The sequence below is a fragment of the Coregonus lavaretus genome (genome assembly GCF_964263955.1).
Source record: "Coregonus lavaretus genome assembly, chromosome: 13".
Lineage (NCBI taxonomy): Eukaryota > Metazoa > Chordata > Actinopteri > Salmoniformes > Salmonidae > Coregonus > Coregonus lavaretus.
In genome coordinates, this window is record NC_140000.1 from 29,563,133 (window position 1) to 29,586,125 (window position 22,993).

Here is a 22,993-nt window from a genome sequence, read left to right on the forward strand (position 1 = left end):
GAAACACGGAGAGGGAGGGGACGAAAGCGTTATATTCCCATCGTTTTTCCCACTTCATACGACGCCTGCCGAAAACAAGGACATCGGTATTGAGATACTATCAGTTCGTATCACAGTCTTACATCAAACTGAGACGTGCACATTTGAGCATCTTCAAGAGATCTGTAAGAAATCCCGTTTCCTGAGCTTTTGATATTTTGCGTCGGAGGAGGATAGCGGAGCTGCAGAGGCGCGGATGCTACGAGGGTAGCGTTGGGTACCAAAACACCTCACACTCACCACGGTAATGTGAAGTCGACAGCGTCTTTCTTCTGTTTTTGGTTGTAACCAGCATCTATGTCTGCGACAATATTTTTTAAGGGTCCAAATATAGATCTGCAGGCGTATGGTGCCAATTGATGCACCTATCCATCAATATGGGGTATAAAATCGATTAGTTATTGTCGCATTTACGCATGTCTGCATCACCTCTGTGTAGCCTTGAACAACCTGTGCTAACTATTAATTTTGAGCAGAATATATATTGTACGCCCCTGTACACAGTCTGGTTCAAGTTTTTAGTTTTGATTTAATATAAAGGGCCTAGATAGGCATGGCATTGAATGGTAGAATATAGGTATCGTGATGCCAATAACGCCTCAATATCCCATGGAATCATTTTGAATACTGTGTCAACCAACTGGCACGAACACCAAAGCCTAAACACACCCACACAGGCAATGAGTAGGTGTGTGCTTAGGCAGCGTATAGGCCATAACATCACTGTTACATTTACCATCTCAAAATTAATGCAGCATTACTAGACACTACTAGGCTACACTAATACATTCCAGCTTTTAATTATGCATGCCAGTTTGTTTTGATTCAGTCTAATGCTCCATTTTATTCTACCATGTAATGTGCCAATCCACTTCACTCTACCACGACCAGGTGCCTGGGCCTCCATATGTAAAGCACCATAAAGGTAGCAAGAAAGCCTAATATTAGCCCAGTCACTGTCTTTTTACTGTGCTTTTGTTATTATGCATTATTTATCTGTATTCTGTATGTGAAAGTATAGCGCCGGAAGATTCCGTTGGATGTAGGCCTAATGTATTAGGATTTTTACTGATGTGTTTTGTCTGTCTGCCCTGTGCTGTCTAGTCTATGTTCTCTACACCTCAGTCTATGTCTGTCCTGTCTAGTCTATGTTCTCTACACCTCAGTCTATGTCTGCCCTGTCCTGTCTAGTCTATGTTCTCTACACCTCAGTCTATGTCTGCCCTGTCCTGTCTAGTCTATGTTCTCCACCTCAGTCTATCTTCCAGCGCTGATCGGTTTAATGCACATGTGTCAAACTCATTCTGCGGCGGGCCGAGTGTCTGCAGGTTTTCACTCCTCCCTTGTACTTAATTGATGAATTAAGGTCACCAATTAGTTAGGAACTCCCCTCACCTGGTTGTATACGTCTTAATTGGACACAAATTGAAAGAAGAAACCAAAAACCAGCATACCTGGCCCGCCATGGAATGAGTTTGACAGCCCTGGTTTAATGCATGTACTGTATTCCTCTTCCCTCCTCCCTGTCCTCCCCTCCCTTCAACCTTTCCCTTCCTCCCTCAGATGGACAGAATGAGTTTTCTCTCCTTCCTCCTCCTTTGCTTGACTTCGGTTGCTAATGGCAACAAAGGTCAGTTTCCTTTCCTTTTGACTGTTAATTGTGAGCGCTGCTGAAATAAGTTTTTTTTCTATTGCCATGGGAGCACACATACCTGTAGTCTCGCTCATGGCCAGGGCCCTTTTGTCCCTGTCTCCTGAACTCGAGTAGAGGGAATTCAATCATATATCCACTCACTGTGCTCAAAGCCATAATATATTACATTATATATCTGTAATGTATGATTACATACACATCACCATTATAGAGTGTTGTCCTTCATTTAGCCAATATGTATGTTAATATGTATTTTGCTCAATTGTGATGATGTTGCTGTATGTGTATGTGATTCCGTGTGTAATCGATAGCATGACTTTCCAAGGAGGATCAATCTTCATCTCTTCATCTCATTTATCACCGTGGATAGCCATGACTCTTGATTTACCAACATTGTTCCAATGATTGTCATGCTGGAGACTTGAAGTGAAACTGAAATGGACAGAGTGGGAAGAGCACGTCCGAGAGGGCGAGAGAGGAGAGGAGGAAGGGAGTGACGCCGAAAGAGACAGAAGTGGAAAGGATAGAAGGGGAGCAGCAGTGACGGGGGAGCAAAAGGAGTGAAGCGGATCCAAGAGATACAGAGACAAAGCGTGTGTGACAGAGAAACAGACAGATAGTTGGGAAAGGTGGGGTGGGGAGAGGAAGAGAGAGAGATGGTACGTTAAATCAAGTGACGGAGAGAAACAGAGTGAGAGCGATAAGGGCGTGTGAGAGAAGGGCAGGGAACGAGGGGATGTTGTGTGGAGAGAGAAAGTGACAGAGAGAGGAAGAGTGCCAGAGACTGAGAGAGAGGGATGGAAAACGATGTCTCTCAATCTGTAATCCCGGCTGTAATCCACGGCCCTGATGTTCAGATTAATGCTATATTGCAGAGAGATGGAAAGAGGGAAGGAGGGATGGATGGGGGGGGGGGAGAGAGACAGGCAGGGAGAGAGGGTTAGAGATGAATGACAAAAGGAGGGACAGAGCAGAAGCTTGAGGACAGGCAGTGTTCGTATCAGATTAACCATTGAGGATGGCGAATACTAGCCTGGGCATGACTCACCAGCCTGGTCACACGAACAAAGGGGTATACTACAAAGCAAGATCAAGGAGTTAGCCAGCTAACTTACCTGAATATTCTGAAAAAAACATTTTAGTTTTTAGAAAGCTAAGCTTGAAATGGGCATGGTCTAATTGACTCAACAACCAAACACACATCCCACTGGGTAAAAACTGGATGAATCAATGTTTGGTCTATTACACGTTGAATTCACGTTAGTTGACAACTCAACCAAATGTAAATCACAATTAGATGTTGAGCTGATGTCTGTGCCCAGTGGGATATCTACAGTTCATTCGGAAAGTATTCAGACCCCTTGACTTTTTTTACATTTTGTTACGTTACGGCCGTATTTTTTTAAATATTTTTTTTATACACACAATACCCCATAATGACAAAGCGAAAACAGGTTTTTAGACATTTTAGCAAATGTATTAAAAATAAAAAACAGATATCTTATTTACATAAGTATTCAGACCCTTTGCTATGAGACTTGAAATTGAGCTCAGGTGCATCCTGTATCCATTGATCCTCCTTGAGATGTTTTTACAACTTGATTGGAGTCCACCTGTGATCAATTCAATTGATTGGACATGATTTTGAAAGGCACACACCTGTCCCACAGTTGACAGTGCATGTCAGAGCAAAAAGCAAGCCATGAGGTCGAAGGAATTGTCCGTAGAGCTCTGAGACAGGATTGTGTCGAGGCACAGATCTGGGGAAGGGTACCAAAAAATGTCTGCAGCATTGAAGGTCCCCAAGAACACAGTAGCCTGCATAATTCTTAAATGGAAGACATTTGGAACCACCAAGACTCTTCCTAGAGCTGGCCGAACTGAGCGATCGGGGGAGAAGGGACTTGGTCAGGAAGGTGACCAAGAACCCGATGTTCGCTCTGACAGAGCTCCAGAGTTCCTCTGTGGAGATGGGAGAACCTTCCAGAAGGACAACCATCTCTGCAGCACTCTCCAATCAGGCCTTTATGGTAGAGTGGCCAGACGAAAGTGACTCCTCAGTAAAAGGCACATGACAGCCCGCTTGGAGAATACCAAAAGGCACCTAAAGGACTCTTAAGACCATGAGAAACAAGATTCTCTGGTCTGATGAATCCAAGATTGAACTCTTTGGCCTGAATGCCAAGCGTCACATATGGAGGAAATCTGGCACCATCCCAACGGTGAAGCATGCTGGTGGCAGCATCATGCTGTGGGGATGTTTTTCAGCGGCAGGGACTGGGAGACTAATCAGGATCAAGGGAAAGATGAACGGAGCAAAGTACAGAGAGATCAGGACCTCAGACTGGGGCGAAGGTTCACCTTCCAACAGGACAGCGACCCTAAGCACACAGCCAAGACAACGCAGGAGTGGCTTCGGGACAAGTCTCTGAATGTCCTTGAGTGGTCCAGCCAGAGCCCAGACTTGAACCCGATCGAACATCTCTGGAGAGACCTGAAAATAGCTGTGCGGCGACGCTACCCATCCAACCTGACAGAGGTTGAGAGGATCTGCAGAGAAGAATGGGAGAAACACCACAAATACAGGTGTGCCAAGCTTGTAGCGTCATACCCAAGAAGACTCAAGGCTGTAATCGCTGCCTATGGTGCTTCAACAAAGTACTGAGTAAACGGTCTGACTACTTATGTAAATATGATATTTAGTTTTTTCCAAAAGATCTAAAAAACAGTTTTTGCTTTGTCATTATGGGGTATTGTGTGTAGATTGATGAGGGGAAAAAATGATTTAATCCATTTTAGAATATGGCTGTAACGTAACAAAATGTGGCAAAAGTAAAGGGGTCTGAACACTTTCCAAAATGCACTGTATGTTTAGCTTTCTTAACGAGACAGAAAATCAACTGTTATTTCTGGTTGTTTATCAAAGTTAGCTGGCTAACTCATTGGTCCTGCTTTGTAGTATACCCCTCTGGGTAGGAGAACGCCACTTGTCTTTGAGATGATTAGTACTGAAGAACCATTACTTTCCACTCTGTAGTACTCTCATCTCCCATTGATTCAGACCAGACTGGCATTTTAATTGTTATAATTTGGCATAGTGTTTTGATGTTGAAACGGCAGAGTGGTTGCTACACAACATGTCCTGTGGCTCTGTCATCACTGTCTGAATCTAACGTCATCGTCTCAGGGTCTAGTGAGGGAGACATGTCTAAAATAAAAACCCTCAGGCTTTTGTTTTGGTCTTTGATTGTTTGAGTGTAAAATCGTCACCGTTCCAGCTCGTTAGCGCTGCCTTTGATTGATATGGGTGAACATTCTGGAGAGAAATTAATAATGAATTTGCAATTAGAGGGTGGATTCACAGCAAACTTTCCCCGTTTAATTTGGACGAGTGAAGTGCGCCTGTGGCAGGCTGCTTGGACTGTTCTGATTGATATGTGCAATATACCTCTCCCTGTGTTTGTAAGGTGAAATCGGCCTAGGTGTAATTATGTTGCCAACTGATGCAAGGTGTGGAGTGACACTTGACGTGTGTTAGGGGGTGGGGGTGGGGGTTGAGTGTGTGTGTGTGCATTTCTGTGTGTGTCTTTATTTGTCTGTATGTGTATCTGCGGACACACACACAAGTCCTCTCACGTAATGGGGTGTTACAAATAGCCATGTTTTTTCCCCCTTCTAATTGCTCCATTTAACCCAAGCCTCCTTTTGTCTCCTGTGTTGCCGTTCAGCCAATAAACACAAGCCATGGATCGAGACGGAGTACCAGGGTATCGTCATGGAGAACGACAACACCGTTCTTCTCAACCCACCACTGTTCGCCCTGGATAAAGACGCTCCACTGCACTATGCAGGTACAGTACAGGCATGGTTAGAATGATGGGAGTGCAATTTGGGGGCACTTGGCAGTCCTCCTATAACAAATCAGGACTCACCCATATAATAAGCATTATAAAATATTAGCATTGAAAGTATGGTAGCAATGTATTTTACGGTACTAATATTACCGGGTGTTTACTAGTTAACACAGAGTATAAACATATTGCCATTTGGAACATATTTGCTATTGATTACAATGGCCACGGTTAGTTCACTATCTCACTGGCATATTGAAAATCGAGTCCCACCCTGCCCCTACAGTGAGTAAGCATTTTGTAGAGGGGAAATTGTTAGTAATTGAAAATGTTATGCCGCCCTAAAATCAGAATGGACAGAGTAAAATAGTAATTACACAATAATAACCTATGAAGCACCATCATTTGTGCCTGAAAGTTTACATTGTTACCACACAATTGAGTAAATTCCAGGTAAATACCAGTGGAACAAGTACTGTAAAATAAAGCGCTACCTAAAGGATTTTGCTGGGCACTCCCAAAAGCATTACAAATATTAACATGAAAATAATCATATCTGTCCAGTCCTCTATTTTTAGGGCAGCCCCAATAGTCAGTGTGTAATTCTATTCCTGGGTACTGCACTGGTCCTCCACAGCGAAGTGAAATTCAATTATTTGTATTCATTGGGAACATTTAGTGCCCTGTGCTCACATAAATCATTATGGTACACATTTCCCAACTGGGACAATCAAGTGATTGATTGGATCATACAACATCACATGGGGTTCATTGAAATAGATCACTGAATTTGATTAGGTTTATTTTAGCCATTGAAGACTGTATTTGAATAAATCCTAAGCCTACTGGGACCTTGAGATTCACGGAGAGCCACTAGAAGTTAAATTGGTACTAAAATGAGTTGGGCCCTCCCTTTCTTCCTCCTTCCCCTCTCTCTCTCCTCCAGGTGAGATCTGTGGCTTCCGGGTGCACAATGGGCCCTCAGGATCCAGTTCGGTCCAGTTTGAGGCGGGGGTTCTGGACCGCTCGACAGGGGAGGGCCTGATCCGCTCTAAAGAGCCCCTGGACTGTGAGAGCCAGCGGGAGCACAGCTTCACCATCCAGGCCTATGACTGTGGAGAGGGCCCCGATGGAGCCAACAGCAAGAAGTCCCACAAGTGAGATACACTACATTACCCAGAAGGTCAAATAGGTTTAATGGATAGGGTTGTTGTCAGAGGTTATACTGGTTAGTGTAGTTTGGAGAATGATTAACCCTTGGGTATTTGTCAATGCTATGCTTGATCAATACATTACTATATTACGACGCAGTTATGTATGTATTGACCTCTCTTCCTTCATCTTTATCACGCTCTTTACCTCTCTCTCTCTCTCTCTCTCTCTCTCTCTCTCTCTCTCTCTCTCTCTCTCAGAGCCACGGTGCATGTACGTGTGAACGACGTAAACGAGTTCTCCCCAGTGTTCGTGGAGCGTCGCTACGAGGCCTCCGTCCCAGAAGGCCGTCTGTTCGACCGCATCGTGCGCGTGGAGGCCCTCGATGCAGACTGCTCCCCGCAGTACAGCCAGATCTGCTTCTACGACATCATCACCCCCAATGTTCCCTTTGTCATCGATAACGATGGTGAGAACTACAGCTACCACAATAGAGCTGGGCTTTACAGTCGTTTTCCTCAAATAAATCTGGCTACTTTACCAGAGCCATATATTTAGAATATGTTTATCTAAATATATGGCTCTGGTCTTTACATTTTGGTTATTTGATTCATATACTATAAAAGTGAATGTAATGTGTGAGTTGACATCTTGTCACCAATGAAAACAACAGTTCGCATGGTGATGACTACCAATCTGTAAAATACTAGTTAATTTCCCTGTTCAATTTTGATTGTCTCCAGCTGGTCTTGTTGCTATGTGCGTTGCTAGAGAATGACCGTTCCCTTAAGTAGTCACTCACTCACTCCTCCACCAGCCTAAGCCATTTCCAAGTATCTTGCTCACCCACATTGCAGCTTTTATGCTATAGCATTCCTTTTGTACCACAATTAATAGATTTGAAGCATCTTTTGCTGTAAGAACCGCAGTTTGACTCCCGCCTTCACAGGTAGATAGTCCTAGCTTTTAGAAAACGTGTGTGTGGGTAGTAGTTGTGTAAGCAAAGCTACCGCATCAACATTGCTAGGGCAGGTTTCTTTGAACAGAGCCCAGAGGACAATAGGTTCAGGGGGTTAGGCCCTAGTGTAGTGTTTCTGTTGATCTTTTAGGCATGCTTCCTCTGAGGAGAAGGCTTTGATTTCAGTTTGCAAGACTCCCATTGACGGGCTACTGGTGGGAGATCGATAGCAGGCATTTTGTAATATGACAACAGCAGAGGTGGGAGGCAGATTGTCTCAGGAGTCAGGTTTTTACCATGACTTTGCACAATTTGCAGTGACTGGGGAGGAGGTTGTGGGGGGATGAGAAGTTCCTTTAATATATGGGTCAGGCTGCTGGGCCCAGATGAAGCACAGATACTTTTTGTTTCAGCCCGGGCGGTTTAAATGCCCTAGTATTGTCATTGTCTCTCTCTCGCTCTCTCTCTCTCTCCCACTCTACCTCTATATTTCTCTTTCATCCCTCCCTTTCGCACAGTCTTTCTTTCTCCCCTGTCTCTCATTGTCAGGGGCCTGTCGTGCAGGTTCCGTCAACCATATCTTTGTTACATTCTCTCTTTGTCTCTAGATATAAGAAGAAACCGTCTTTATTCATTCTTATCGTTCTCTCTTCTCTCTCCCTCCCTTGTCGTTGCCTTTTCCGTTTGAATATACTGCAGTGAACAATTCTGGAGTGTCTGCTGTGTGTGCGCGTAGGTGTGGGTGAGAGTGTGTATGAGAGCGCATTCTTTTCATGCTGTGCTTTTGAGTGAGTGAGTGAATGACTGTGTTTGTATTGTACTTTACATAACTCTCTCTCCCTCTCTCCTTTCCTCTCCTCCCATCTCCTAGGTAACATTAAGAACACAGAGCCATTGGATTCGAAGCGCCAGCGCGTCCACACCTTCTGGGTGACCGCGTTCGACTGTGGCAAGAACCGCGCTCAGGCCGACGCCCAGGTCGTCGTCACGGTCAAACCGTCCTGCAAACCCGGCTGGATCAGTAATCAATAACACTAAACGCATCATCACCCTCATTATTCACGACTTCTTCATCTGTCTCCTCAGTGGTAGTGTGGAATGGACCTATTCCCTATGTGGTCCTCTGTAGCTCAATTGGTAGAGCATGGCGCTTGTAACGCCAGGGTAGTGGGTTCGATCCCCGGGACCACCCATACGTAAAAAATGTATGCACACATGACTGTAAGTCGCTTTGGATAAAAGCGTCTGCTAAATGGCATATTATTATATTATAGTGCACTACTTTTGAGCAGAGCCCTTTGGGCCCTGGTCAAAAGTAGTGCAGTACAGTTTATAGAGAATAGGGTGCCATTTGGGACACAGGCTGTATCTTTGTTGGAGCTACATTAGTGTCTGAAATGATACTGTAGCATATAGAATGGACGTTGTTAGGTTGTATTTTGCAGACTTCAATTGAGAAAATGGTGATGAACAAAGATGATAATGCTACTTGATAACTTCATTGGTGGGAATGGTCAAAGAGACACAATTTACCTTTGCCTTTAGAGCATAATTATCATAACATGAATGACTCAACAACACAGAATTGTTGTACAGTGCATTCGGAAAGTATTCACACCACTTAACTTTTTCCACATTTTGTTATGTTACACCCTTATTCTAAAATTGATTAAATGTTTTTTTTCCCCCCTCATCAATCTACACACAATATCCCATAATGACAAAGCAAAAACAGGTTTTTAAACATTTTTGCAAATGTATTACAAATAAAAAACTGAAATATTACATTTACATAAGTATTCAGACCCTTTACTCAGTACTTTGTTGAAGCACCTTTAGCAGCAATTACAGCCTTGAGTCTTCTTGGTAGTGACAATTTTAGCATGTAAATCCTGGTGGGGCAAACTCCCCCTATTTATTTTAGATGCAAGCAAGCAAAGCCACTACACAACACAACACTAAACAATACATTAATTGTACTATAACGGTGGCAAACGGTGCCCACAAACTGTTAGGGCCTACATAAAGCTGTCCCAACAGCAGCGCTTTCTTTTCAGCACCATGAAGTGAATCCTTACCACCGCTACACCTGGCTATCAGCGGAGCCTTGTCTGGCAGCGAAACAGTTAATTCAGCCTCATTTACTGCCTTTTTAAAAAACATAGCTGATATGGCTGACAATTGAGCCACCTTTTGCAGCAATTACAGCTGCTAGTCTCTTGGGGTATGTCTCCATAAGCTTGGCATATCTAGCCACTGGGTTTTTTGCCCATTCTTCAAGGCAAAATTGCTCCAGCTCCTTCAAGTTGGATGGGTTCCGCTGGTGTACAGCAATCTTTAAGTCATACCACAGATTCTCAATTGGATTGAGTTCTGGGCTTTGACTAGGCCATTCCAAGACATTTAAATGTTTCCCCTTAAACCACTCAAGTGTTGCTTTAGCAGTATGCTTAGGGTCATTGTCCTGCTGGAAGGTGAACCTCCGTCCCAGTCTCAAATCTCTGGAAGACTGAAACAGGTTTCCCTCAAGAATTTCCCTGTATTTAGCGCCATCCATCATTACCCACAGCAGGATGCTGCCACCACCATGCTTCACTGTGGGGATGGTGACCTTGGGGTGATGAGAGGTGTTGGGTTTGCGTCAGACATAGCGTTTTCCTTGATGGCCAAAAAGCTCAATTTTTGTCTCATCTGACCAGAGTACCTTCTTCCATATCTTTGGGGAGTCTCCCACATGCCTTTTGGCTTATTTTTTTCTTAAAGCAATGGCTTTTTTCTGGCCACTCTTCTGTAAAGTCCAGCTCTGTGGAGTGTACGGCTTAAAGTGGTCCTATGGACAGATACTCCAATCTCTGCTGTGGAGCTTTGCAGCTCCTTCAGGGTTATCTTTGGTCTCTTTGTTGCCTCTCTGATGAATGCCCTCCTTGCCTGGTCTGTGAGTTTTGGTGGGCGGCCCTCTCTTGGCAGGTTTGTTGTGGTGCCATATTCTTTCCATTTTTTAATAATGGATTTAATGGTGCTCCGTGGGATTTTCATAGTTTCTGATATTTTTTTATAACCCAACCCTTACCAAGGCCCTTCTACCCCGATTGCTCTGTTTAGCGGGCGGCCAGCTCTAGGAAGGGTCTTGGTGGTTCCAAACTTCTTCCATTTAAGAATGATGGAGGCCACTGTGTTTTTGGGGACCTTCAATGCTGCAGACATTTTTTGGTACCTTTCCCCAGATCTGTGCCTCGACACAATCCTGTCTCGGAGCTCTACGGACAATTCCTTCGACCTCATGGCTTGTTTTTGCTCTGACATGCACTGTCAACTGTGGGACCTTATATAGACAGGTTTGTGCCTTTCCAAATCGTGTCCAATCAATTGAATTTACCACAGGTGGACTCCAATCAAGTTGTAGAAACATTTCAAGGATGATAAATGGAAACAGTATGCACCTGAGCTCAATCTAGAGTCTGATAGCAAAACAATTTTAAACATGTTTTTGCTTTGTCATTATGGGGTATTGTGTGTAGATTGATGAGGAAACATTGTAATTTAATTCATTTTTTAATAAGGCTGAAACGTAACAAAATGCGGAAAAAGTAAAGGGGTCTGAATACTTTTCAAATGCACTGTATTTTGATGGTTTATTTTCTTTGTTGGTTTTCAGGCTGGTCGAAGCGGGTGGAGTATACCCCCGGGTCAGGCAGCATTCCCCTGTTCCCCAGTTTGCACCTGGAGACCTGCGAAGAGACTGTGTGGAACATCCAGGCCACCGTAGAGCTACAGACTGGCCATATTGGGAAGGGCTGTGACAGGGACAGCTACTCAGACCGATCAGTACGCAGACTCTGTGGTGAGTGCTGCTTGAGTCTGGGCTATTCATGATGGACTCAATCTTTGGGATAATGTGTGACTTACAATCTTCACACAAATATCAATGCATGAATTATTCGAAGATTGGAATGGAGCATGCTCAAGTCACATAGGTTTTAGCCCTGTTTGCCAAATAAGCATAAAAAGACCTTGCATTTGTGGTGTGTGCATAAATGTAACTAAGTAATACAGTCATGCATTTCGGGAAAGTACAGGCCCTGATATTTATTGAGCTCACAATATCAGCTTACATTTAATGAGTCCAAAGGTCATTCAATTGGGTGTTTAGCGATAGTAAGTAGAGTAATGCAGCAACTTTGGGGGGAGTCAAAAGGGGGGTTTGAGCTACCATCCTGAAACAAGCACACTAACCACAGAGAGTCCCAAAAGACTCAATGCTTCTAAGGCCTTTACCAAGGCTAGGGTTGTACAGTATGTCATTCATGATTTCACTCCTGTCTTCTGTCTCACCAGGTGCTGTGAGAGGTGAAGTGGACTTACTCCCACCCCCGTCCCCAGCAGCCAATTGGACCTCAGCCTTGCCCACCCTCCCTTCTTCTGATTCGTCCCTGGTGTTCTCCTTCAATGGCTCCACCCACGTTGCCGTGGTACCAGACTCCGTTGCCGCGGCCGTATCCGGAGACCATTTCACCCTCCAGCTGTGGATGCGAAGGGGTGGGATCAACACCCAGCCTCCGACTAATCAGGCCAGAGGAAACCGCAGGGAGGAGGAGACTATCGTCTGCAGTACCGTCAAGAATGGTCAGTCAAATGGGCAGTCACAACTGTCAGTCAAAGTAAAAATACTTTAAAGTACTACTTAAGTCATTTTTTTGGGTATCTGTACTTTACTTTACTATTTATATTTTTGACTACTTTTAATTCACTACATTCCTAAAGAAAATAATATACTTTTTACTCCATAAATTTTCCTGACACCCAAAAGTACTCATTACATTTTGAATGCTTAGCAGGACAGGAAAATTGTCAAATTCACGCACTTACAGTTGAAGTCAGAAGTTTACATACACCTTAGCCAAATACATTTTAACTCAGTTTTTCACAATTCCTGACATTTAATCCTAGTAAAAAGTCCCTGTCTTAGGTCAGTTAGGATCACCACTTTATATTAAGAATGTGAAATGTCAGAATAATAGTAGAGAGAATGATTTATTTCAGCTTTTGTTTCTTTCATCACATTCCCAGTGGGTCAGAAGTTTACATACACTCAATTAGTATTTGGTAGCATTGCCTTTAAACTGTTTAACTTGGGTCAAACGTTTCGGGTAGCCTTCCACAAGCTTCCCACAATAATTTGGGTGAATTTTGGCCCATTCCTCCTGACAGAGCTGGTGTAACTGAGTCAGGTTTGTAGGCCTCCTTGCTCGCACACGCTTTTTCAGTTCTGCCCACACATTTTCTATAGGATTGAGGTCAGGGCTTTGTGATGGCCACTCCAATACCTTGACTTTGTTGTCCTTAAGCCATTTTGCCACAACTTTGGAAGTATGCTTGGGGTCATTGTCCATTTGGAAGACCCATTTGCGACCAAGCTTTAACTTCCGGACTGATGTCTTGAGATGTTGCTTCAATATATCCACATAATTTTCCTTCCTCATGATGCCATCTATTTTGTGAAGTGCACCAGTCCCACCTGCAGCAAAGCACCCCCACAGCATGATGCTGCCACCCCCGTGCTTCACGGTTGGGATGGTGTCCTTCGGCTTGCAAGTAACCCCCTTTTTCCTCCAAACATAACGTTGGTCATTATGGCCAAAAAGTTCTATTTTTGTTTCATCAGACCAGAGGACATTTCTCCAAAAAGTACGATCTTTGTCACCATGTGCAATTGCAAACCATAGTCTGGCTTTTTTATGGTGGTTTTGGAGCAGTGGCTTCTTCCTTGCTGAGCGGCCTTTCAGGTTATGTCGATATAGGACTTGTTTTACTGTGGATATAGATACTTTTGTACCTGTTTCCGACTTCAACTGTATCAAGAGAACATCCCTGGTCATCCCTACTGCCGCTGATCTGGCGGACTCACTAAACACAAATGCTTTGTTTTCAAATTATGTCTGAGTGTTAGAGTGTGCCCCTGGCTATCCGTAAATGAACAAAAACAAGAAAATTGTGCCACTTGGTTAATATACAGTGAGGGGAAAAAAGTATTTGATCCCCTGCTGATTTTGTACGTTTGCCCACTGACAAAGAAATGATCAGTCTATAATTTTAATGGTAGGTTTATTTGAACAGTGAGAGACAGAATAACAACAAAAAAATCCAGAAAAATGCATGTCAAAAATGTTATAAATTGATTTGCAATTTAATGAGGGAAATAAGTATTTGACCCCCTCTCAATCAGAAAGATTTCTGGCTCCCAGGTGTCTTTTATACAGGTAATGAGCTGAGATTAGGAGCGGAGTGCTCCTAATCTCAGCTTGTTACCTGTATAAAAGACACCTGTCCACAGAAGCAATCAATCAATCAGATTCCAAACTCTCCACCATGGCCAAGACCAAAGAGCTCTCCAAGGATGTCAGGGACAAGATTGTAGACATACACAAGGCTGGAATGGGCTACAAGATCATCGCCAAGCAGCTTGGTGAGAAGGTGACAACAGTTAGTGCGATTATTCGCAAATGGAAGAAACACAAAAGAACTGTCAATCTCCGTCGGCCTGGGGCTCCATGCAAGATCTCACCTCGTGGAGTTGCAATGATCATGAGAACGGTGAGGAATCAGCCCAGAACTACACAGGAGGATCTTGTCAATGATCTCAAGGCAGCTGGGACCATAGTCACCAAGAAAACAATTGGTAACACACTACGCCGTGAAGGACTGAAATCCTGCAGCGCCCGCAAGGTCCCCCTGCTCAAAAAAGCACATATACAGGCCCGTCTGAAGTTTGCCAATCTGAATGATTCAGAGGAGAACTGGGTGTTGTGGTCAGATGAGACCAAAATCGAGCTCTTTGGCATCAACTCAACTCGCCGTGTTTGGTGGAGGAGGAATGCTGCCTATGACCCCAAGAGCACCATCCCCACCGTCAAACATGGAGGTGGAAACATTATGCTTTGGTGGTGTTTTTCTGCTAAGGGGACAGGACAACTTCACCACATCAAAGGGACGATGGACGGGGCCATGTACCATCAAATCTTGGGTGAGAACCTTCTTCCCTCAGCCAGGGCATTGAAAATGGGTCGTGGATGGGTATTCCAGCATGACAATGACCCAAAACACACGGCCAAGGCAACAAAGGAGTGGCTCAAGAAGAAGCACATTAAGGTCCTGGAGTGGCCTAGCCAGTCTCCAGACCTTAATCCCATATAAAATCTGTGGAGGGAGCTGAAGGTTCGAGTTGCCAAATGTCAGGCTCGAAACCTTAATGACTTGGAGAAGATCTGCAAAGAGGAGTGGGACAAAATCCCTCCTGAGATGTGTGCAAACCTGGTGGCCAACCACAAGAAACGTCTGAACTCTGTGATTGCCAAAAAGGGTTTTGCCACCAAGTACTAAGTCATGTTTTGCAGAGGGGTCAAATACTTATTTCCCTCATTAAAATGCAAATCAATTTATAATATTTTTGACATGCAATTTTCTGGATTTTTGTTGTTGTTATTCTGTCTCTCACTGTTCAAATAAACCTACCATTAAAATTAGACTGATCATGTCTTTGTCAGTGGGCAAACGTACAAAATCAGCAGGGGATCAAATACTTTTTTCCCTCACTGTAATCAATTGGAAATTATTTATACTTTTACGTTTGGTACTTAAGTATATATTTGCAATGACATTAACTTTTGATACTTAAGTATATTTGAAAGCAAGTACTTTTAGACTTTTACTCAAGTAGTATTTTACTGGGTGACTCACTTTTACTTTCTATCCGTTCACCTACTCTGCGTCTCACAAAGACACGGCGGTTGGAACCAAAAATCTCACATTTGGACTCATCACACCAAAGGACTGATTTCCACCGGTCTAATGTCCATTGCTCTTGTTTCTTGGCCCAAGCAAGTCTCTTCTTCTTATTGGTGTCCTTTAGTAGTGGTTTCTTTGCAGCAATTCAACCATGAAGGCCTGATTCATGCTGTCTCCTCTGAACAGTTGATTTTGAGATGTGTCCGTTACTTGAACTCTGTGAAGCATTTATTTGGGCTGCAATTTCTGAGGCTGGTAACTCTAATGAACTTATCCTCTGCAGCAGAGGTAACTCTGGGTCTTCCTTTCCTGTGGCGGTCCTCATGCGAGCCAGTTTCATCATAGTGCTTGATGGTTTTTGCGACTGCACATTTTCCGGATTGACTGAACTTCATGTCTTAAAGTAATGGACTGTCGCTTCTCTTTGCTTATTTGAGCAGTTCTTGCCGTAATATGGACTTGGTCTTTTACCAAATAGGGCTATCTTCTGTATACCACCCCTACTTTGTCACAACACAAATGATTGGCTCAAACGCATTAAGAAGGAAAAAAAATCCGTAAATTAACTTTTAACAAGGCACACCTGTTAATTGAAATGCATTCCAGGTGACTACCTCATGAAGCTGGTTGAGAGAATGCCAAGAGTGTACAAAGCTGTCATCAAGGCAAAGGGTGGCTACTTTGAAGAATCTCAAATATAAAACATATATTTTGTTTAATACTCTTTTGGTTACTACATGATTCCATATGTGTTATTTTATAGTTTTGATGTCTTCACTATTGTTCTACAATGTAGAAAATAGTAAAAATAAAGAAAAACCCTTGAATGAGTAGGTGTGTCCAAACTTTTGACTGGTACTGTATATTTTTTTCTTCTTCTGATTTTTCAGAGGGTGCTGCAGCACCCTCAGCACTCCTACTTCCCACGGCTATGTATACTGTACCTAAATGGCTCTGCTTCAGTCTAATTCTATGAAGTCTATGGCGAGGAAATATGAAAAGCCTTTTGCTGTGAGATGCACTGCCTGTGTCTCATATTCCATCTGCAAGTTTTGTCTCAATGCTGTTTTCTGTCTACTGACTGCCAGTCTCCTCTCTCTCTGTTCCTCAGATGACTCCTTCTCTCACTACTCTCTCTCCGTTCACGGCTGCCGTCTCTCTCTTTTCTACTGGCCCGACGTCTCTGCTGCACGGCCCGTGAAATTCCTCTGGAAACTGGAGCAGGTACTATGGGAATGCTGCTGGATGAGGGTGGAACAGATTTTCTTCAATAAACAGTTGCTAGAAGGAGTGCTATGAGCCAAAGAGCCATTCAAAAAGGCCAACGCTCACTGGATGCCAGTTGCAATTGTATTGATTTATTTTTAAGACAACTGCATTAAGTAGGGTTAGAACCCAGGGCGCCTGATCCCAAGGCAGACTCGCTAGCTACAAGGGAAAGGGGAGACCTAGTCAGTTGCACAACTGAATGCATTCAACCGAAATGTGGCTTCCACGTTTAAGCCCAACCCCTCTGAATCAGAGAGGTGCGGGGGGCTACCTTAATCGACATCATCGGCACCCGGGGTTAACTGCTTTGCTCAAGGGCAGAATGGCAGATTTTTCCACCTTGCCGGCTCTGGGATTCAAACAAGCAACCTTTCGGTTACTGTCGCAATGCTCTAACCACTAGGCTAGGATTTTTCCCTTGGGGGAGTTCATAACTATGGGAATGCACAAGAAGCAGGGGGATTGGGAAGAATAGGATTTGGATGAGAGGCAGGGGCAGAGGGCATAAGGGGATGGTAGGGTTGTGCGGTTTTGGGAGGAGGTTGGAGGGGGGACTAAGTGGTTTTGGCTGGGGTTAGTGGTCGCAGACAGCTTAAACTGGGTAGGATTATACGGGGCCAGGCTGATACAGATAAGATTTGGCAAATCCCTCTGTCTCTCTTTACCTCTATCTGTCTCTCTTCTGCGACAATAGTTGTTACAGTGCTCAGTCTGTGGTCATGGGTAGTGTTCAGTAGAAACAAAAGGGATAAAACATTTAGATATTGTATGGGATAAATTCATGTTGCACATCTAGTAGATTTTTAAAAATCCTGTTTTGTGTCTGCTGTACACAACCCAAGTGTTCAGCTGTTTCTTGACCTCTGACCTATCGTGTCTCCATGTCCTTCTTTCCTCGCTAGGTGTGTGACAGCGAGTGGCATCACCTGTCCCTCAGTGTCCAGTTCCCCTCTGTGACCCTGTACGTGGATGGAGTCACCTTCGACCCCGCCCTCATCCACGACAACGGAGCCATACCCAACCCTGCCCCACGACAGCGACTGGTCATTGGCGCCTGCTGGGGTAACGATTGGTTTAACCAAAGACAGTACAGTATGAAGATAGGCTAAAACTGCTTCTCCAATAGAAATCCCCGATCACACTTGTAGGCGATGTCATGGCGATGTTGGCTAGCTAAGCTCATGCGTAGAAACACGTTATCGGGTCTAACAGTCGTCTTGCGCCGAACTGTGCAAATCAAAGGCACTCCTTCGATATAAAGTAGTTTTTCACAAAAATTCAAACGTTTCAGTTTGTCACTTTCACGAGGTTGGAGTAAAAACATGTTCAACTACTTAAGATATTGGCTCGAATCTAGGTTGTGTCTTTAGATTTGGAGAAAATAAACAACTAAGGAAGAATTTTGCACTTCTCTCATTGACTTCTCAAACCCCGGCCTGGTCTGTTTGGTCTGTTTCACGAGTGTTACCGGAAGTGTCGCGATGTTGCGCCTCTGGCTTTAGAAACTCTGTGGTTAAACCTTACACTGCATAGAACGGTTAAACCTTACACTGCATTGAAGACCTGTCAGCCAGTGAAGGATGCCTAAGTGGGCCACACTTTACATTACAGAGGTCCTATACTAGAGTAACTACCAGTTGGAAAACGAATAACATATTATTCTATAACAAGCTAGTTAACAAAAATGAATTAGAAATGTCACTTTTAATTACATACACATATAGATACCCTGGATTGATGCCTATGTAATGTAAAGTGTTGCTAATGAGTGGTAGTTGATGAGAACATGGCAAGGAAAAGATCACAATAATGTACCACAATAGACAATGGAATATATTGCTTTGGCAATACATTTCTTGAATAGATTACAAGATTTCAAAAGAGCAACGCCTGCCCCAAAAATACATTTTTGGGAGTTGTCCCAGTTCACATTCTTCTGCAAATGGAAGAGTTCATAGAACCAAATGTTCCAGCACACCAATGAAAGCAACGCACAACACATACGCGCGCGCACACACACGCACACACACATACAGTACCTTGCAAAAGTATTCAGACCCCTTGGATTTCTTCAAATGTTATTGTGTTACAAAGTGGGATTCAAATGTATTTAATTATGTCAACAGTCTACACAAAATATTGTAATGTTAAAGTGGAAGAAAAATTATAAATGGGGCCTTTAAGTCTGAATACTTTTGCAAGGCATTTCCCTCATTCACCTAATTATATTTATGTGAGATGCTCTGACTGCCTCTCCATACGCTATTAATATCACTGACTTATCAATTATTTAGGCTAACAGAACAACAGGCAGGCCAGACGGTTAGCCTGCCAGTTACACCAGCGCTAATCGCTAAAATGGGACACACTGTCTGCCAATTAGCACTGGAAATACACTCACACACACACATTCATGGCTACTGCCTGTGCGGTAACCAGCTGCTGGGAGATAATGAGGGTATGACACAACTTTGTCAGACTTACACGTTTATTTTCTATCTTCCTTCTTATTCTGTTCTTTTAGTCCTCATCACTCCTCTCTCATTCTCTTTTTCCACTCCTCCTCTCTTGCTTATTTTGGTGAATGTATTCATACTATTTGATCCTTCCACAAGATATAGTCCCGACACAAATCTAGGGTTGCTACCCAAGCCGAGTGGTCGTTTGTTCTATCTGTCTTTTTGTTCTGTATCTATGGACGTGACCCAGTCGTTCAGTCTTTTTGTTCTGTATCTATGGATATTCGTTTTAAATGTTCCATTGCCATTCTGGCTGGCAACGTTCTTATCCCTTGCTTGCTAGCTAGCCGACTACGGCTAACTTACATTCACGTCAAAATGTGCAGCCAGAATAACAGCAAAGTAGCCGCATTTGCATTTGTTTAAGTTGTTTTCTAGTGACATTTATTTGGATACATTAATAGCAATGAGCTAATGAGGCACGATTTCACTTGGCATAGAAAACGTGCTTACTCGTCAGGACACTGTTGTTCAGAGGAGCTAGCCAACAACACAGCTAACACAATCACTTCAAACTGAAGCTGGAAAGACTGCAAACTACCTGCACTTTGTTTCGTTTTACTTTTTTTCAGTTGACATTTCTTTGTATATATCCATATAAATTATGCCAGCTGATTCATGATTTCGACTGGCTGAGAAAAGCTGCCTGCCTGTATGTCTCATCCCGACTCCCGACACGTTCATTACTATGGGACAGCTGGAGATCGAATTTGAATATTGAAACAATGTTGCAAATGTCGGAGGGAGGCAGCAAGGTTTATACAAATCTCTGCTGTTGAAAACTAAATGTTAGTCTAAAAGAAATGTTAGATAATGTCTAGATGCTTTTTATAATGGAGATCAAGTTTATAAATTGCCTGGCTGGGCTGATGAGACAGTGGATTGCGCAGTCAGATGGAACAGAGTAAATAGGCGTTTTAACGTCATATATTTAGCCGGTGGTAATTTGTGGAATAGACACCGGCTGGAATGCGGTTTTAACAAATCAGCATTCAGGATTAGACCCACCCGTTGTATAAATAATATTTTACAACAGCTGATGAAACTAACACCGTAAACGTGTAAAAATTAATTATCAGTGTTATTTCCTGATAGTTGCTTTTTGAAAATACAATCTACACAGGACCTTCTAATCAGCAGGTTTGCATGGGCGGGAGTTTCAGCTTTCCATGGTGATATCACCATGCGGTAAATTGGTTAATAGACCAATAACAAATAGAGTTCCAAACCACTCAAACCACTCCCAGACAGTCGTAGCAAAATTCTTGAGATTTTTTTGTTGCTAAAAATGATTTTTTCCCCCCCCAATTTTAATGGAAATCTATTACAGTAAGGTACTTAATTGTTACCCAGAATTTATTTGATATAAAAACGACTGCATGGGGCCTTTAACCTTTCTTCTTTTCTCCCCACAGAGACAGAAGATAAACAGAAGGACATCCTTAACAACACCATCCCTGAGGGGAAAGACACAGGTGACTTAATTTGTTTTTACGTGTGTGTGTGTGTGTGTGTGTGTGTGTGTGTGTGTGTCCGTGTCCGTGTCCGTGCATGCGCGTATATGTCTGTGTAAGCCTGTGTGTGGGTGTTCATCTGTTTGTGTGTGTTGACTGTGTTCATTTTGTTTCTGGTTCTTAGGGAAGTATGTGGGTGGTTACCGTGGCCTGTTGTCAGGGGTGACGGTGCGTCCAGGGAGTGTGGAGCCCCACAGTGTGGTGGAGTGTCTGTACGCCTGCAGGGAGGGGCTGGACTTTGGAGACTTAGAGACCTTGGGCTCAGGCATGAAGGTAACCTCACCCTACTGTAGAGGAGTCCTATAGATCACTGTCTCCAAAATGGTGGACAGTTTCACTTGGTTAAAGCTTAAGAGTGGGCTTTGACGACCAGAATTTTTATTTTCTTCATCTAGAGGGTTTGATAGGTCATGGCACCCTAACGTTTTTTTAACCACTGCTATATGTCCTACTCAGATGATTGTTTACAAAAGGGTTAGTTTCCCCCTGATGTATATGGAGTCTACTGCATAATATTTGTATGTGCACGTGCAACACATTTATTTTGAGTCAATCAAAAGTGAAGTCCCAAAACGGTGGTACCGATGAAATACATAAAGAGAATACATAGCCAGAATTAACTATGTGTGTGACTATGAGGGGTGTGCGACCTCGGAGCATGAACTCTTGACCTTTGACCTTTTAGGTGCATGTGAACCCCAGTCAGTCTGTGCTGGTTCTGGAGGGTGATGACATTGAGAGCTTCAACAGGGCAGTGCAACAGGTCACCTACAGGAACTCTCTCCGCTTCGCCACCCCTGGAGTCAGGCCACTCAAACTGACCACCTCCCTCAGGTACACGCACACACGCTTGCATGTACGCACACACATACACACACACACAGAGGACTAAGTGATCTCGCTCTCCGAGGCCGACGTGAGTAAGGTCTTTAATCAGGTCAACTTGTCGCAAGGCCGCGGGGCCGGACATTTCCAGGGCGTATACTCAGAGCATGCGCAGAACAGATGGCAGGCATATTCACGGTCATTTTCAGCCTCTCCTTGTCCCAGTCTGGACTTAAAATGGTCCACACACACGCTCACATTCGTGAAGAAGGTGCGACAGCACCTCTTCCCCCTCAGGAGGTTGAAAAGGTTTGGCATGGGCCCTCAAATCCACAAAAAGTTATATAGCTGCACCATTGAGAGCATCTTGACTGGCTGCATCACTGCTTGGTATGGTAACCGCACCGCCCTCGATCGCATGGCGGTACAGAGGGTGGTGATGACAGCCCAGTACATCACTGGGGCCGAGCTCCCTGCCATCCAGAACCTCTATATCAGGCGGTGTTGTTAAATTGTTAAAGACTCCAGCCACCCAAGCCATAGACTGTTCTCTCTGCTTCCGCACGGCATCGGTACCGGTGCATCAAGTCTGACACCAACAGGCTCCTGAACAGCTTCTATCCCCAAGCCAATAGCTAACAAAATGGCTACACGGACTATCTGAGTTGAGCCTTGTATTTTATTAATTTTTTTTGCACTGTCTCTCTGCACACTCACAAGAGTCATGCACACTGACACTCCAACACACACACACACACACACACACACACACATACACTGACTTAATTTGCTCACACACATAACATGCACACACATTTATACTGACTACACGCAAACACACTCACATACAATCATCAAATACGCTGCTATCATATGTCCTGATTCCTAGTCACCTTACCCCTATACATATCTACCTATATCACTAGAGTATCCCTGCACATTGTAAATATGGTACTGGAACTGACCATGTATATTGTTTACTTACTTTCTCATGTTTTTCTTATTTTTATTTCTTGTGTGTTTTTGTTCTACCTTATGTTATTTTTAGTACTACATTGATATTGATTACTGCATTGTTGGGTTTGGAGCTTGAAGGAAAGGCATTTCGCTGTACTTGTGCACGTGACATTAAAACTTGAAACTTGAACACACACAGGCACACACACTGACAGTGCTAGTGTACATAAACTAGAAATACGGATTCAAAGAGGCAGCGCAGGTAAAACATAATGTCACAATGAATGCAGCAGTATTCCAGAGCTGTGGATGCAGGTTTCCAGGACTGCTCAGTGGAAGAGAGCTATTCATTGGACATTGATCTCAATAAACATGGTCTTTGGCTAGAGTAGTTGATAAGGAATACTATGGTATGAAAGAGCACGATGTTAAATGAATGACGTCATCCCAAACTGCCATTATAAACTGGGGGT

The 22,993-nt window shown here is 43.6% G+C and overlaps 1 protein-coding gene across 1 annotated transcript in view; it reads left to right on the forward strand.

Annotated features, from left to right (window-relative positions):
* The first annotated feature begins 74 nt into the window (after positions 1-74).
* The window catches only part of LOC311140708 (calsyntenin-3), a 30,630-nt gene continuing 7,711 nt past the window's right edge, over positions 75-22,993 (forward strand). Inside the window, exons 1-13 of the mRNA XM_084175892.1 lie at positions 75-283; positions 1,603-1,669; positions 5,422-5,544; positions 6,491-6,701; positions 6,957-7,165; positions 8,526-8,675; positions 11,310-11,495; positions 11,990-12,277; positions 16,548-16,660; positions 17,608-17,767; positions 20,640-20,699; positions 20,863-21,011; positions 21,424-21,572. Of these exons, the coding sequence (XP_084032018.1) occupies positions 1,603-1,669; positions 5,422-5,544; positions 6,491-6,701; positions 6,957-7,165; positions 8,526-8,675; positions 11,310-11,495; positions 11,990-12,277; positions 16,548-16,660; positions 17,608-17,767; positions 20,640-20,699; positions 20,863-21,011; positions 21,424-21,572 (1,865 nt within the window). The 5' untranslated portion in view covers positions 75-283. The remainder of the gene's footprint in view (positions 284-1,602; positions 1,670-5,421; positions 5,545-6,490; positions 6,702-6,956; positions 7,166-8,525; positions 8,676-11,309; positions 11,496-11,989; positions 12,278-16,547; positions 16,661-17,607; positions 17,768-20,639; positions 20,700-20,862; positions 21,012-21,423; positions 21,573-22,993) is intronic.